Below are 18,163 nucleotides of genomic sequence, written 5' to 3' on the forward strand. Positions count from 1 at the left end.
ACGTAATTTCTCGGTATTAATGTTGCAAGCGACAACGCGCCGGAAACCACAGTTTCCTAGCCACGGCCGGCCGGCTGCCGCGACTCGATCCGCTCCACTCAGACACCCTGAAATTGCACGCGAAAATTTCTATTTCCCGTGAGTATGTACAATGAGGGCGCGATTAAGATTCATCCTGCATTATTCAGGACGTAGGTGGGCGGAATTGCTCCGCTATGACGCAATTTTGTCCCCTGTTGGTCGAGACACTTCATCAACTCCGAACAAAGGTACTAAACGTCTTTGCGGCAGCTTGAAATCAATTGTTCGAACTCTAACCTAAGGATCGACTTACTTACGGGGTTACGTTAAACGGAGTACGAAGAAAGAATCTATCAAAATAAAACATATTCATCGAGCGCTGTTTTTCTTGCCGGAGGGCCACCGACGCGATTTCATCCAGTGCCGATGTGTCCTTGCCTGGACGTTCCGCGCTTTTCCTGGAAAATGAATCCGAGTAATTGACTTTTGTTCGCCGCGGGAATTCAATTGAAGACACGCGCGATTGTTCGAAATTCTGCGCGACAATAACGACTCGCGATAATCAAGCATTCATGGGATACAATGAATCCGTTCCACGAACTTTGAATTCAGTTGCAGTCAAATGTGAAAGTGTAACGAATCGCGCGATACCTTGCGGGCAAAAAAAATTTTGCAACATTGTTATTATTGCCACCGATGATGCGCGTGGATGGAGGTTACGCAATCTGGAAATTGTTAACAAATATCGAAGCCTGAAATTTAAAAGCATAGTGGAACATAGAGATAAGAAGAGAAGTCGGTGTTAGGAGTCTCGTAGACAAGACACCAACATTGGAAGATCCATCTCTGCTTCGTGTCGAGACAGCTAGACGTTTACGACCATTGTATATGAACCGGGGACTAGAATTTTGGACACGTTTTACGCAAGAAGACGGGAGGAAAGACAAGGACCATATACGGGTGTAGCAATAATCGGAGAGGGAGATCCCGGAAGCCTGGGATAAGAGAAGTTTCCGTGAAATTGATAAAAGATGACGAGACGAATATAAAATACTGAGACGGGGATAAGCGGCGGGTCTCAAATTCGCGTCGTGGCGTTCAAAAATTTACCAGCCGAGCGAATTAAATTGTCGCGACGGATTTAACGGGGGATGGAAATACTGAAATCAATTACCATATTTCATACCTGGTAAATTTAGAGTGTTTAAATATACGAAAAGGGAAATAGGACCCGCAAATAGAACTTGCAAACGTCATTCACGTTTCTATGTTCCGATTTCCTCCGTGACTGGCAAGTTTAATTGACGTCAACGCGCAACACGTTGGCGAGAAAGCCAACGATCGCGCGAACAAGGCGGCCGAGATCAATTTCGCGGCCAGCTGTATAAATAGGTGTTTATCCTGTAGATAAGAGCGAGAGTTGGACAGGACTCTGACAGGATGAGAAATCCATGCTTTGGTCCAACCTTCCTCTCTTCCTACCCCCCTTTCCGGGAGTTAAAGCGCGAAATTTTGGTCGCCGAAAGCGAAACGGTTGGCCCGACTCGCGAATCGCTCGCGCTAGCAACAAACTCACGCTTGTATTCGCTAATCTGGATGACCCTCGGACACCTTGCAACGCGAGGTGAGATTAAACGTTTGCACGACCTAATTCTCGCAAGAAGCTACGATTCTGCGGTGGTAATTGCATGGAAACTCTCCGACGTTCAGGAGCTTCGCGGGAGACAAAATCGCTAGAAAACCGAGAACTTCGGAACTACCCCATCGTGATAAATGTTGCGCACAATATGGAATAGTCTTGGTCGTGACAGAGCTTTCGACCGCGAGATCGTTCATTTTTCATTCGTAAGACGGGGCGATGAATTTTTCCAACGCCGCGAGAAAAGGGGCGAAATATCGCAAAGTGGGGTGGAAAACAATTTCGTTTCACGTTTCAGCAATTATTGCGCCATTGGTGACGATGAACGTTCCGGTTAAATTGCGAACGGGGACAGTAAATATTCAGCGTGCATGACCCGAATCTTCCTGTCCTATATGTTTACGGTCGGGGAATAAATTTCTTTTCAAACCGTTCCGCGTTGTCATCTCTTTAAATACATTACGCGTCGAAGTGCGATAAGATGAAACCTAGCAACTGGTGTACGCGACAGCATCCGCGATCCCTTCGGAATCAATTACTATTCCGATACGTTTCCTGCATACAGACTGAAATCACAACACATTAGTAAATGCAGTATCACGAAACGGTGGATTTATTTTATTTCTGGTCCTGTGCGAAAGGTCATCTTCTCGAAAAATATTGAAAACACAAAAAATTGAGCAGGCTATCTCGTTGTTGGTAAAATGTACTACAACTTTCTTCTCTTCTATTTTGTTCTAACATCCATTGTTTACGAAAGAAACGTTGATACAAATTGCTATGTGGGGTGGGGTGGAATGGGTGGTGCAACGCGATAGGGGGTGATTCTCCGTGCAAAAGTAAGTAGAAAAACAAGAATAACATTTTTTCGTTCGAGGCCTTGTTTTCGAGTAAATCGATAGAATTCAGTTAAGTAGAAAAATCGGTTTATGGTCAGACGCGTCGGTGAAAGCGCGTGGACTTATCACTTGATCTAGACAAATTTTTTAATTTAATTATCTCGAAAACCAAGGCTCGAACGAAAAAGTATTACTCTTTCTTTTCGACTTACTTTTACATGTAGAGTCACCACCTACCCTTGTTTCACCCCATCTTGTACAATGACGATTGATAACTGCCAAAGTCACGTACCTGTGACAAAGTAAAAATAAAAGTGTCTTCCATTGGATACGTCGGAATGTGGCTCGACGTAGGAAAGTCGGTGCGGCTATTCCGCGCGTTGTACGATACGCGAAATCCTTGAAGAGCGTAACTGGTCTTTTAAAATGTTTGAAAGGCGTTTGAAACGACGCGAAAGCTCTCGGGGGCATTGAAAACTGGCGGGTCTCGTAGAATTGAAAATTTCCTCGGAAATCAGGGGGATGAAAGACACGCGCGCAAGACGCAAAATGGGCGTCGACGGTCATCCTGCGTCTCGAAAGGCATATACGCGCGTTTCACGCGCGCGGTTTCGGAATGCGCAATGCCCGAGCTTCTGTATACGCGCAATCTGCAACGCGGGTGTTTGTCGATGTTCCCCGCTTTACACAATGGCATGCAAACTTGTGTACAGTGTGCATATTTCCTTGGTGTGCATTGGCCCGTGTATAATGCGCTCACGGAGGACGGCCTATACGATGTGTATATACGGGTCCACTTGTACACGGAGCCGTCTCCCTTGTATACATCATCTAGAACGCATATATTTGCTGTATACATATAGCAGTACTCACCATTCCGGGGCCAGTGAATTTACAGGGTAGTATAGCGCTGCCGCCGGTCTGCGCCAGGACATCCTTGACAGGTGCAGCTCCCGAAGAAAGGACATTATTCTGATTCTGAGTCTCCGCGCTGGTTGGCTTCTCGCCGCGAATGGCACCATCTGGAAATATTGAAAAGCACCGGTGTACTGTATGTCTCGGTACCCTCAATGGATCTGGGTTGCCTGGAAAATAGGCAGAGGAAATTAACGCGACGTTATCGCATAAGCGTAAAAAGACTCGCGCGGGGGTAGTTCCGCGATCACTGCAGGATATTCCAAGGGACACTATTGTTGCACGCCGTTTGACAGAGCTCGAGTTGAGAAATTCTTTAGAAAATATCTTTACATTCTTTACGAAATGTCAATTAAAACGTTGTCAGGGAAGAAAATGCAAAATTTGTAAGACCTAATCGCGTCGATCGACTCGAAATTATCTTGTCCTACGTTCTATGCTAATTCGAGCGTTTCGTGAGCAATTTCAGGGGAACTTAATTGCACAGATTGGTATAGAGCATCGGGGAGGAAGTTCTCGGAATCGTTTTATCGTCGTGAAAACAAACGCTGTTGTTCGTTGGTGGGTTCGACAATCGACGGTTAACAGGACGAGATTCGGAGGAACGACAGTTCCTATTTAGTAGAATATTAGGAAAGTTGAGCGTGGGTGAAGTTTTCCTTGTCGGTATATATGTATATATATTTGTCTTGTCCCTCTGTACCCAAGTACCGGTCGTTACGTCTTTATCTTCCTCTTGTTTTCCACGTTTTTATAGTTCGGTCTCGAACGCGGTGTCTCGATTTACACCAGCGCTCTTCTTTGCCCGTTGGTTTAAGAACAACGATGTCGTTTCGGTGTGTAAGCAGGGAGTTTCGTCGGACACACGAGCGCCCCGGGCGTTCTCCGGGTCTCCGCTATCGAGTAACGTACGTGTAACGACTTGGAGCCAAGCCGAAAACTCAAGAAATTGCATTACTCGAGAATATCGTACGGCGATCGCCAGGACCGCAGGAGTCGTTGCACTCGACGCTGATTGGACGGGCCTGAAGAGCCGTGCCAAACCGGAAGCGGACGTTGATGCTTCTTCTTACCATTAAACGCATTCGTCGTTGAAAATTCGTTGTCCCGACGTTACTTCTGTTTTTGACGAGTCTGCTCGAGAAAAGCGGAAACGCGAGATGTTGGTTTCGCGGTTACGAAGCGTATCTAGACGCGGCGCGTTACTCACGGTCTTGGCCTCGAAAAGTTGGCCCGCTTGTCAAATCGGTGGCACGGTATCAAAAGTTATCGTTTCCGGTCGCTCGTGGTCAGATTCGAAACCCTACCTTGAGCGTCATTCGCAACTAGGTCGTTGGTAATTACCGAAGTTATTCACTCAGCTATGCAGTCTGTAGCGGCAGCCACAGAATTTAAGATTCACTCTACGTACACCGCTCAAGGGGTGGGTCTCGGTTTACCCCTTTCCACCGGCCATCTGCCTACGGTCCTGCTGCCATCCTGGTTGACGAGCTTCTTAAATTGCATTACCTATTAGAGCGAGTGCCTTAAAATTGTACGCTTCTCTCGGCTCCGAGCGTGACTGTCTGCCTGCTTGCTAATTTGCACTGGCAAAGAGAGGGACCGGTAATTCGGGGTTAGCTCGGCTTATCTGGCCAGCTGCAATATTCGCAAAGAGGCTGCAAACCTCTCCTCTCCGCTCTCTCCTGATTAAAGCGACGATTTTTTCACTCTAAAAAGACGGTATTAGGGAGCATTTCTTACACCGGCACCAGCAATCCGAACCAACAGTTCTTTCGACAAACGCCCAAATCTGAATCGCGTCCGACACGTGCGTGGAATATAAAAACATCGTAAAAAGACTTTTATTCGAATTATATTTATCCTACTTTCATAGTGTCCGAGTGTTCAAGGCTGATACATTTATCAGTAATGTAACCGAAGGATTAATTATTCTCGTTATCGTAGGTAGTTTCAAAAGCCCATACTTCTTGTTTTCGAGATTGACGTATTCATTCTATATTCGTTCGATCATAAATTCGTCCCGACGCTTATCCGGTACGTCACAGGTTCGTCGATGAGCGCACGCTGATCACCGAAGTCCTTTCATACGGAAGTTGAACCTTTTGCTGGCCGCGCGAATGACTGAGCGACAGTCATTAGAAAGATTAAAAATTTCGAGCGAACTCGTTCGATGTCGCGTCGATGTTTCGCGTTTTCACGGCGAATAACCAAGTCTTGTGATACGATGACGTTTCATACGCGTACGTCGTCACAGGTATTACAGAAACGCGCCCGCACAATGGAAGACAGATTAGCTTAGAGCGACGCAGGCCTAATTTCGATGCAAAGGCATCGTTCTTCGCGTCGTGCAACTCGCAAGGGAACTTGCTAACTCGCGGTTTTACTTTGTGCATCGAGAAGACGCAACGCCTCCGGATACGTCTCGTCAGCGTCGCTGTTGACGTTGTTGGCGAAGGTTTGCAACTGGTTAACACGGCCGCATCAGCAACGGAATCTTTTATTAAATAAAAGTCACGAATTGCTAGTGAAAATTTCAAGTTGAAACTTAGAATTATCCGACGCGAATACTGTATGCCATGGTCGCATGAAATCAGTTGCAGTTTGAACACTATCTGCTTGAGCAGTGCCATTCAATGAGATCGGAATGGCGGGACAAAGACAAAGGTGTAGCTGCAGGACGTAAATATCTTCAATGGTGTATTAATACGGCCATACGTGACATACGTGCGGTCATGGCAACCGTGCGCCGTGGTCAACTTGGTTGGTGCAAGTTTCAACTATTCACGATAGAACGAGCGCAATCGATGCTTAAGGGGCTTTGACCATCGTATAAAGGTCCCGATGAACTTTTCGAGCCTGTCGAGCAACACGGTCGAGATGCATTAAACCTGATGATCAAAAATGCAGGATGCATCCCAACGAGAGAAAATAGCGAACAAATTTGAAAGGATAAAACATATTTGTGCTTTGGCATTTTCGGCAGACAGAAAGCTTTTGAAGCTCGTTATGCAGTTTGCAGACGCGTGCCTACGTTTCTGTCGGCGAATCATGTTGATCATGAATTATGTTCGCGGGCTGAGGGATCGTTGCATCGAAGTTTGTTAACTAGTTCCTTTGACTCGTTCGACACATCGGCAACGGACTCGTGTTTCATTCCACCGGTTCTATGATATCTAACGGTGAAATGAAATTCGTTCCGATGTTGGCACGCGAAATTGGTGAAATTCTACCCTCTACCCTCTGGCTTAAGTAGCATAATCACTGCTTTACGAATTATTAAACCGTAATGGTTTCATAGTATCGATACGCTGGCGCAATGATGCCACTAATGAAGGTGATTATCATTTTCCGACTGCGAGAACTGTAAAATATAGTTGGAGAATTATATACTTGTGCGTATCGAACGGAAAATTAAACCTCGCGGCCTAATTGTGCTCGGAACTGAATAATTCGTCTCGCTAATTTTTCAAACAAACCATTACGAACGAGTTTTAATAATCGTAATAACGATAAAAGATGTCTGATCGGAGCACCGAGGATATTCTTTCGTGACTTATCAGCGGAAATGGTTCGAGTATCTTCTATGAAGACACGGAAGATGTTCTCCGTAATTGGACAATTTGCAGAGATGAATTTTGAGGCGGCGTTCGAACTTGGCGATTTTCGAGAGCAGTCGAGGATGCTCGGGGTAGTTTTTCTTCGCGAGTATGGAGGGTGGTGCACGTCTTAGGAAAATTGAGTCATTCTTACAACGCAGGTAGAGGATCTTGCGCCAGTGCTCGAAAGCAGCCAATAACGATGCAAACAAGTTTGCTCGGACCTCGGAACTGAGAATACGAAAGTATTTCTTTCCGATAAGGGATAAGAGTAGTTCGCGGTGTCGACATTTTCCAGGAAATTTCTTCCGACGTCGAACTCCCGTTCAGCGTTTTGTGTCTGCCAATTCCGGCTGACGTTAACGTCGATTGCTCCGAATGACTTTTTGCGAAAGGGAACTGCAATTTTTACAGTTTTTATTCACGCGTTTCGACTGACATACAAATCGATCTACGCTCGCGGGCAAAAGGATTGTTTTAATACGGTTACAAGCAAGACCAATCAGAGAATTAAAAAAACGTTGTTCGTGGCGAGAAAAATATTTTTACACGGTTGACCGAATATCCGCGCAGAAGTTTGGACCACGCGTACATTTCCGAGGGCACTCTAAATTAGAGAATATCTCTACCGTGGAAAGTGTTCCTTTTATTTCGCGACGCTCATAGCTTCTCATAAAAGGAAGCCGTCGGTTCGCTAGGAACAAAAAGCCGACAACTGTATGTACCAACTTAGGAGGAAGGATATTCGCCCTTCGTTCCTTCCGGCTTCCCATTTTCTTCCTTTGCAAGAAAATTTTCCTTTAATGGAAACGAGCGCGCTTCGAGCATCTTCTTTGTTGCATCGTCCGCGAGGAAAACGAAGAAGCCGACGCAGGAGTAATGGTCGAGGATCGCAACGAGAAGAATATATTTGGCCTTGTACTCTCTCTCAAACTAAGTTTGCTCATCGTTACCGCGTCGGCTGAATTTTCGTTAAGGAAGACGGCGGGCACTTCCTTTGCTCGAACTCTCCGCTGCATACCGCGCGTCTTATAACCACTCGCAACTTCTTTGCGAACTTTGTTTTGGACCAGCGTTTCTCAAAATATCTGCAACAGTCAGGCCGCGGAGTTTGAGAAACGCTGATCCGAACGATAAATGTCTCGCGTGTTTCGGGAAACTTCGTTCCGTTGCACGTCGACGTCCCATCGAGCCTGTTTCTGTTCTCCTTTTAGTTTGTAGCGCGTGTTCTGAAAACTCGGGGAAAAACCAGTTTGCCGCGTTAACGTCGCGCTCGCGAAATTATTCCCCGAGATTTATCTACGTCGTTACAGCGAAGAATAAGCTCCGCTTCTTGGCCGGGGCTTGTTTCGAGACAAGCGATACCTTTATCTTCGTTAAGCGTATTTCGCGGAGTTTCGAGCAGCCTGGCGAACATATTTTACTGCTTATATCCGCTTCGAGCCGTCGACTCGTTCTCCGCGCTAGTACATCAAGAATCTGTTGTCCGTGGCGCGAGCCAACCTTTACAAGCATTAACGGCGACAGTTACCGCCTTAACAAAACGCGAACGCGTACCGCTTTTTCAAATTAAGATATAAATCCTCTGCAACGTTGGCGAATTAGTCGCGACTCGATCGTCGACGGAATACGTTCCAGTTACTTTACCGATACTCGTAAAATGCTACGGTCAAAAGACTTTCCGTGTTCCACGGACGAACTTCCATCCGTAATGATTCGAGATATCGAGGATCGGACAGTCGATTTCGGGCGTGATTTAAAGGGACGACAGTAATTAAAAGCGGCGATTCTAATCGGTCCCCTGACCCGCCTTTTTGGTGCTTTTAAATGCCGACGAGGACACGGACAAAGAGAGAAATCGACGGATTACGAAACTCCGCGAGAATTAAGCGAAAGAGGAGCGTTTCGAAGACTCGAAAGAGACGAGTTCGAGGAGAAAGTGTTGGTAGCGAGCAAGTAGTAAGAGGTCGGAGAGAAAGAGAATCGAGCTATCGGTCTACTCTATCCACGGTCCCAGGTTCATCGTGAATACGAATGAGCTCTTGGTCGATCGGGCTAGAGCACTAATTGAGAAAGTTCCAGGGTGCGCTGCTGTTTCCTCTGGATAAAGATAACCGACCTCTGGGGCTAAGTCTGCTCGACCATTCCTCTTCTTCGTGATTAAGGTCTGTTCGTTTACACGGCAACATGAAAGACGGCGGTTCAAACGATCTTCGCATTTCCCTTCCAATTTTCTTAATAATCTATTCACGATCGCGAAGAATGTAACGGGCGATGCGAGCATATTTTAAGCTCGCGAAAAATAGTCAGGCTCGAGCGAAGCAGTTTGAAAATGACTCTGCTACGAGACCAGTTTTAAGGATAGTCCTTATCGAGCGAGGAGAAGAGCCTGGTCGTTCGCAGGATGACTATAAATTCCAGTCGAATAATGCAGTTTCTCGCTTCTGGAGTTTCCGTCGGTAGCTCGGTCTGATATTGACAAAGTCTTGGTTGCAGCCGGAACGTGCATCCGACGCGATTAGGTTAATAAAGATTCGCGTTTTGAATTCGAGAGTTCCGTGTCTTCTCCGTACCCGCGGCTAAGAACCGCCGTCTCTCCTGATATTTCCTATCGTTAACTGACAATAGTTAACGAGAACGGCGGCGCTATTTGAAAATACGCGCGACAGTCTCGAAAACTAACGACGCGTTCGCGTTCGCGTTCGTGCCGTATTCGAGGAAGTCTCTGGTTGCACGAAATCGCGTTTTAGTATCGTTCGTTAAACGTTGAGACTCACCGATCGGATGCACGAGGTAGCGCGACGATGCCAGCACCAACAGGATCAATTGGAGCACGCCCATGATGGTTTCGATTCATATGTCCATCGCGCCCATGAACTTGCCTGCAATTTAAAAATCGAGATTTAGTTTAAAATTCAGTTTCTTCAGCTCCTCGAGTCGAGTCACGCATGCGTGGGTGTTTCCATTAAGATTTTAGCACGGATCGAACAGTTATCGGTGTCTATCGATTACGTAGGTCGCACGGGCGATTCGGGGTAGAAATTTCTGGACTTCTTGGATCAAGTTGGGCAGCGAATTAATTAGAAGCTAGTCCCCGCGATCTATGGAATACAGAGTGCACGGTGCACGGTAAGCGGTATAATACGGGATCTCCTCTTCCGAAGTTCCTAATTAATCCGCGATACGCGTATCGCCTATCGCAAAGCCTTATCGCGGATGAAACCCGTCTGTATGTACATTGTTAATGCCGATCGATGACTACGATTCGCATACATCCACCGTTGCGGGCATTCATCCGTTGGAGCCTATAGCGACGCAAGAGCTCGTTGGTTCGGAAAATGTGTCTGGGATTTCGCGGCGGTGTATGGAGTATCTCGAATAATCCAGGTAGACGGCAGAGTGTCGGCTACTCCTCTTCGTGTACCGGTTTCACCGGGCATCGGCACGGACCACGGATCAACCGTGTTGCGAAGCTACTCGACCGATCATCCCCCATCCCTCATAGTTACACGCTTAATCGTAACACCTACATGCGCCATCCTTTCATTTTTTTGTCTCCCCGTCTTTCGTTTTTCCTCTGGCCAAGAAAATTCGGTTCGTTCGTTTACTTATTTCGTCTATAAACCGGTTCCAGTTTCCATTTGCATGAAGCTTTTTAGAAAAACTAAATATTTAGCAAAAATCTTCAGCATCGTTTCTCGTTTAAAAGCCGTGTACTCTTTCTGCAAGTTCGAATTACGTCGATCGGCGTATCCAGGCGACCGTTACGTTTGTATTGCAATTTACATTTTGGAATTGGCAATTAACGATTTCATAATCGTGTTCGACGCGAATTGATAACGGAACAGACGCGAAATAAAACTGAGAATCGTGTTACGCGTTACTCGTTTCGCGAGATCCGATTAATCCGTGTAAACTGGCGCGCCTATGAATATTTATCTCCCGGGATGCATTAACGCGATGCATTTCGCGCATTCCGGTTCCTCTCGAACGACAAGCGCGATTAAACTGTTTTATAACGACGCGTGTTTGAACCGGATACCGACAATAATATCGCGCCCGGCGCAAGAACGATGACGCAATGCAAAAGTGTACAATTGTCGTGTTATGTAGCCGTGTAATTGATTGTGTAATCGTATTAATAGGTAATGTACTTTTCGGAAACAATTCTCTCCCCCCGCTGTACCGAGTTTTGTCAGTTCTTTTCGGTCGTTTCTCGATAAAAAGTTGCAGGCGACAAAGTCAATTGCGATTGACATCGAACATCGCACGAAATAATACTGAAAAGTTTTAATGGTGTAACTTATATATTCGAGTCGAAGGGTCTTCGATAAAAGTTGCAAACTTTTACAAATCGATTCGATGTTTTTTGAGAAACCTGCCCTGTAATATCGCGTCGTGGACGATGGTTGGTCGTTCTCAGTTACAGGCGTCTGCGACTGGTACCGGAACAACGCGCGGTCCGGTTAATTTCGCGAGTTCTCGTACGAGCTCGTAATTTCCCCACTTAATTAGACGGTGCTTTAACTTGCAACTACGTCGGGCGGTAGAGTTGCATGCCCGCGATGAAAGCAACCGGTAGGTGGTTACGGGTATAAATAGAGGCGAGCGAGGGAAGAAGAGACCGGCTATGCCTTATCTGCACGCTTCGCTGTCCCGCGACGATGCCCGCCGCTCGCCTATACATTTAAATAAACTTCTCCTAAGTTAGTAATAAGTTTCGAGGACCGCCCGCGTATATCAGTGTCGCCTTTAACGAAGCACAGAGACTCCGCAGGACTATAGAGTCCCGGCGATTACGGGACACGCCACACGACCGAGCTCCTCCCGCAAAAACGATGCTTTCGCAACGTTCGCGCAACAGTCGATTAAACACCGTAGTAAAATTAAACTTCCGTCGCTTACTTATTATACGGACCGTGGATCGTTTTTAACTTTCCTTTCGAATATTTATTGTTTCCTTTGTTCGGAATCAAAGGATTCGGTAAATATCACTACGGAGGTACCGCGAAAACTTGCAAAGTATGTTAATCCGAGGTGCACGGGTTTCGCGGCGAACAGGGACGAATTAATTCAGGTTGCTTGAAAATTCCAGGCTTCTTTTTGCATAATTTCACCGGGGATCGATATCATTCTCGTTGTATTACTTTGTAACCGTTGCAAAATAATGCAAGTCGCGCGGTGCAGGGGACCGGTTACCGTTCTCGTATAATCGGATCAACAGTAGTTACCATCGCGCTTCCCTTCAAGTTTCGGTGAACTTTTCATCCGCAAACGCTGGAGCGATCTCCGCGACCGCAGGGCTATCGTTCAAGAGGGGTCGGTGTTCCTATATAAGTTGCGGTCGTTAACAAGGCGTTTATTGCGTCGCAGAGCGACGGTAAAGGATTAAGGGTTGAAACTTTACCGCGGTGTTTGTTTCACAAACGCTGTCACGCGTCGCAATATTCCGGAAATTGTAATCCTCCGCCGAAAAATTCCACCTCGCATCCTTTTGACCGTGTCTCGTTTGCTCTCTTTTCGACCGCGGACGGATCGTTTATAAAACACCAAATCTCGAGCCTCGACAGATCCTCCCGAAGCATTACAGCAACGTTAGAGTGTTTAATGGTACTTTCGGATCGTTGGCTCAGAGCAGAGAGCATGTTGAAATATGAACGCAGCGTCGTTGATAAACGAAGGAAAGTAAAAGACCGATGGTGAGAATTTCGAGTCATTTATATTCTGTATTAATGCCTATAAAAAATTAGCAATTACTTATCTTTCTCGCACATTTATTACGCAATCCATTATCGAATCGGACAATACGACCCTTACGCACACCGAACGTTCCATGCACGATTGTTTCGCTAATTCGTACGTATTTCGTCGATCGACAGTCGATGCAGCGAATAGCGGCGAACAGGAATATTCATATCCACGGGATGTACATCGATGAGTGGTTTGTAGAGCGAGGTGTATCACTATCGAGGCGTAAATTGTTACGTATTAATCTGGAATAAAGGTCGAGTCCTTGCGATTACGATGCGTGTTCTCCCCTGCGTGCTAATACGTTAATAAATAATCTAATACGTTGATAAAAAATATGACAACCGTCTAGATAAATAACTTTCGATCACGGAAAGGTAATTTAATTTCCGATCGACGTTTTATTCCATCGATTGCGCGATATGACTTACGACGATCGTTTCGAGCGTAGCGACGAGAATTTATTATCCGCGCCGCGCTCGTGTCACGGATGTTAAATGCTTTAACTGTATTTCAGACGTTTAACGACCTCGCATTGTAGTCGTTTACCCGCAAACCGATTCCATCGGTACATGTTTTATCATAATCGTATTCGTTGCATCGATGGGCGTGAAATAGTAGATTCGTTTCTTTTTTAATCGATAAACGAGTCGCGTTCCTCGCTGTAATTTCATAACCGTTCTCGTTGTACCGGGTGCTGGGACAGCGTTTCGCGGAGGCAGTTCCGATCGGAAACGGTTCGAGCGCGGGCCGATTTTCCCGCGGAACGCTTAAATTCCATCGGACATTTATTCGATGGGACGTTTCGGCGGCGGGATCTGAAACACGTAGCTTCTTTGAACGGCCGGGAGTTTTACGACGGGCCTCGAGAGAAGCAAGAGACACGAGGAACGGCGAAATTAGTGTCAGCGCGGAAAACCAGTAGCCCGAAAACCTGGAGAGGTAGAAATATAAATGTGGACGCTCTCATCGCGGGTCACGTACTTTTCTTTCTTGCATTTGTCGCGCTTTTCGTCGCTGCCGTTCAGCCAAAGAGGAGAGAGGAAAAAAAAAGAAATAGAAAGGACTCGAAGCGGTACGTGGCTTTTTCGGTGAAACGTGCCGCCGCGTCTTCGAGAAGAGCTACTCTCGTCGGTAAATGCGGACCGACCGGAAAGCAAATTCAAGTGGCTGCAAATGGTTGTTAACATCCTGATGACGGCAATTAGAATTCTTCCGAGGAAGTTTGCATGGTCCAACGACTATCGCGATTCCTTCGAATTAATGTCACTTTAGTTTTTAAAGCTTTTTAATTCTATAGATCCTTGCTTTGCCTTTGGGTAAAACGTTCGAACAAAGGTCGAAGAGCACGGGCCGCGATTTGTCATCGCGGTACAGTAGTCGGCTTGCATTTACGCGAAATTAGGAAATATGTTCTCCCGATTTACGCGCGCACACTGCGCGCGATCGAATTAACCGTATATTATCGTTGATGCGTTCGTAATATCGGCTAGTATTAACGCAGGGAGATTTGTAATGCACTTTAGCCACGCATCTAAACCGGTTATATTTAACAGTTTATTTCCGCGCGTCGTTCGTTCTCGTCGACCTAGCGAACCAAAGGAACCAAAAATAGTTCAATTTCCATAACTCGACCCGCCGCGACGCCTATCCTACTACACTAGCCGACGAAATCCAGCAAATATGTGCGGATTGTTTACGTTTCTCTTTCCGGAAACTGGAGGTGTCGGAAAGTTGCTCTACAAATTTCAAACTTTTTAAAATATAATAAAACTCAGTTTACTTATTCTTTAAATTTGTATTTTAGTATCGTATAGTTTCAATAATAAACATTCGCGAAGAACAGCCACGAGTAAATTCGCGCGGATGGAGTTTGCGCAAACTAAAATAGACAGTGTCGTCCGGTTCGCTGCACAAGGTGTATCGTCGATGTAATATTTAATACCTTTCGCAGTTTTTCTCGCGGAAGAGGCAACCTTAACGCGGAATCGTGATTTACCGCCGAACGAATCGAATTATCGATTGCAGCGCCAGCCGATATATTAACGGCGATACGTTCTCGCGTCGCGGCTGATACTACCATTGTTACGGACCTCCTATAATATCCTACATGCACTCTGTATCGTTTCGTTTCCTTGCCACGGCGTAACGTATGGAGAGATTATTTTTCTTTTGCCTTTCGTTCGCTCGCGTACGAAGTGTATCGGAGACGGTAACCGGCTGGGATAACAAACGGCCTTACAGCTTTAATTTTAAAGAACGCCGCTCCCGACTAAAACGAAAACGACGGAGACTGTTGCGTGAGTTGATCTACCCATTCGTTACGAATTCTTCCAGTCTAATTCGACTACTTCGTTCGAATTTCCAAAGCAAACATCTTGGAATATTTTGATCTACAGTGCATTGAAAGCAAAGCACCAGATTATGTTCTATAATTTTCATTTTATATCGATCGAAAGATCTTTGTTGGAAAACCCTGGCATTACGCAGGGAGGAAATTAGGTTTCCTTCGATGGCACTTGCCCAGAGTGAGCGAAGCCCTTCCGTCTGGAAACATCTGCGCGTGGCGGGGAAGCCACACATGTGGGATACTTGAATTATGTATACAACGCCGTCAGCCAGCCGTCTTGACGGTGTAACGAGCTGTCGATGTCAAGGCAACGAACGGGGCGCAACCCTTGACGCGTGGAATTTATTGGCGCGTCACAACGAAAGATGATGCTTGTTCGCGGCCCCTTCCCGCCATCCGCGATTCGGATATCTTCATTTAGTCGTTCGGTACACCCCCGCGTGTCAGCGAGTTATTACCGAGGGTCGCGAGTCACGCGTTACACGATTTCATGTCGTCTAAATGCCTCGCAATGCTTGTACAGCTTCGCTGATCGGGATCGAAGGGGGGTATGTACCAGCAGCCGGTCCCTTCCGACCACTGTATTAATACAGATCGATTGTCTGACCAGTCGTCTAACAAGCTACAACGACATGCGTCGGACAGTGTGTCTGACACGCCGGACAGCCGTATATAGGCTACGTTTACTGTTACAACTCGTGAACGCGTATCAACGACAGTCGTGTGAGCTACGCTGACAGCTTTCTTTGTCCTTTGTTTATTGCTCCAACGAGGAAAAATTTTACCAGGACGCAGAGAAACGTTATAAATTCTTTTACGATTCCTTTCGAACGAATTAACCAGTTAGATCGGGAACACGCTGCAGGGAATTGAAGGTGTTTCGCTTCGTTCGTTTAGGAAGAATTTCCTTTGATCCTTGACCCAGATATAAGGTTTATGGAATAAAGTCTGCGCCGCGGACAATGCGTCGCAATGCACCGGTCGAGCAGCGCGAATCAAAGCAGTCTTCGAGTAACAATTTCAGTGAAATGTACAATTGATACGTAAGTACTTTATCGATCTCGGCCGCAGTAATTGCGCTATTACCCCTATCGTCGTTGGACGTCGCAATCTTTTACATTAAGTCACCGTCGTTCCCATGTCGGGTGTATTCTTCGCGTTAATCGCGTTCGAAAGTACTGGGAGCTTTTTACTGGAGGGTGTTTCGAAAAGAAAGGATCGCGAGCAACTCGCCAAGTTCGATTCGACGTCGTTAAGGGAGGATTCCGCTCTGGAATTTTAAAAACATCCACTGGTCTTCTCGTTTCATTCTCCTCGAGCAAAGAGCTTCGAAAATACGTGGGTAGAATTGTTTACTTCGATTCGTAGAAGCTAACGAAGTTATAAAGGTTTGAATGCAATTGTTAGACGCGCCAGATGTAGATCCAACATGGCGTCAATAACAGATCGGTGAACACGCGTCATTGCATCATCTCGTTTCTCTTTCAATTATCTGTGCGTTGTTTAATACGCGAGTGTCGAAATGTCCAGTTAAACAAGCGTCACCACTCACCAGCAACTTAATTATGTGAATTTAATGGATCCAACGATCGAAATGTAAGAAGAGACGGAGTTCTTTTCTCAGTGTGGTGAGTACACACGCAACAAGTGTTTTTCTCGATACTTTATTTGTCGTGTCGGCTGATACAATACATCGATACGTCATCGTTTGTTTTATTTATCAAAATTTCGACTCCCTTTCGCCAATTTTTCATCCTTTCTGTTTAGATCGTCGGAGGGACTGGAATCGTGTCGACCACCGGAAGGCACGTCGTGCAATTACAATCGCTCACGTGCACCCGGAGCTTGCATCCTCGCTCGTTCGTTCCGCGGGCGGAACTTTTACACCGTATCGAAGAAACTTTCGTCCGCGGAAGTTTTATCGCTTCCTCGCATTCTCTGTTTCTCGACCGTGTGCCGCAAGGGCGCGTTAGACGTTGTAGAAACAGAAAGAGGGCGGGTAGCAGGCGACAGGGAGAAACTGGCGGAAACACGGACGCACAGAAGTGGAAGGACGAGGCTCGACGACTTTTAAATCGGCGGAAACACCGACAGGATAATCGCCGACCGGGTTCGCCTTCGGTATCCGGAAACTTGTTCCACCCGACCTGCGCAACGCTACTCCTTTTTTTTTCGACACGGAAACCCGGCCGAGGGTGGAGAAGAATTTAATGGACCGCGTCGACGATACGTTAATGCGTGGCGAGTACCGATTTTCTTCCCTTTTTCGAGCTTTGGATATTCCTGAATTTCTTTGATATAATCCTGAACTGTTATACCAGTAATTGTTTCGTAAAGAAACACAATTAATGTTGCTTAGTACGAGTCTCCAATCGTACGTGAAAAATTGATCGACGAATGCTAAAAATGGCCTCTCGTTGGATCGAGTTGCTCTTCGCGCGGCCGTTAATCGGATCGTGTTCGCGATACAACGCAGTTTTCGCGTTAAATCCGCCGCTATCCATCGGTGTTTTAATTCGTGGACGCGCTAGATTAGTTTTACGATCGAATCGAAAACGGCAAACGGCTGAAACCGAGCCGGCCCTTCTGTACATATGTCGTTGCATCGATCGTTCGACGGATTCTTTTTCCTCGAGAAGATGAACGAGGACACCGACGTGCGACTCCGATGAGATTGTTAATTATTCTTTCGGGGAAGGTTTCATTATCGTTTGTGTACAGCCTCGTAATTGCCGGCCACGGGATGATACGTGTAAAGAGACGATTCGATTAAGGTGATTAAAACCGAGCGAAATTACAATTTCGGAATTTAATTGCACTGCAGGTATGTCGAGAGACGAAACCGTTGCATTGAAAAACTGCAACGACGTTAGATCGTTCGGGCGTTTAACGTTGGATTTTTCGTAATTTGTTTTTACAAATACAATTAAAAGAATATCAACTTTCCAAAGTAATTGGAATAGAAAATAAATATTTCCTTTTTCTCGCCGACAACGGGTGACGTAATAGGAATTGTGACAACACGGAATGTCGCGTAGTAGATTCCCCGCGT

At 46.1% G+C, this 18,163-nt stretch overlaps 1 protein-coding gene across 1 annotated transcript in view; it reads right to left on the minus strand.

Moving 5' to 3' along the window:
* The window catches only part of LOC122396826 (junctional adhesion molecule B-like), a 49,010-nt gene that overhangs the window by 13,717 nt on the left and 17,130 nt on the right, over positions 1 to 18,163 (minus strand). Inside the window, exons 3-4 of the mRNA XM_043395528.1 lie at positions 9,791 to 9,895; positions 3,373 to 3,521 (exon numbers count right to left, since the gene is read on the minus strand). Of these exons, the coding sequence (XP_043251463.1) occupies positions 3,373 to 3,521; positions 9,791 to 9,854 (213 nt within the window). The 5' untranslated portion in view covers positions 9,855 to 9,895. The remainder of the gene's footprint in view (positions 1 to 3,372; positions 3,522 to 9,790; positions 9,896 to 18,163) is intronic.

The sequence above is a fragment of the Colletes gigas genome, unplaced genomic scaffold (assembly GCF_013123115.1).
Source record: "Colletes gigas isolate AHSC1104 unplaced genomic scaffold, ASM1312311v1 Colletes_gigas_Sc00008, whole genome shotgun sequence".
In the NCBI taxonomy this organism is placed as follows: domain Eukaryota; kingdom Metazoa; phylum Arthropoda; class Insecta; order Hymenoptera; family Colletidae; genus Colletes; species Colletes gigas.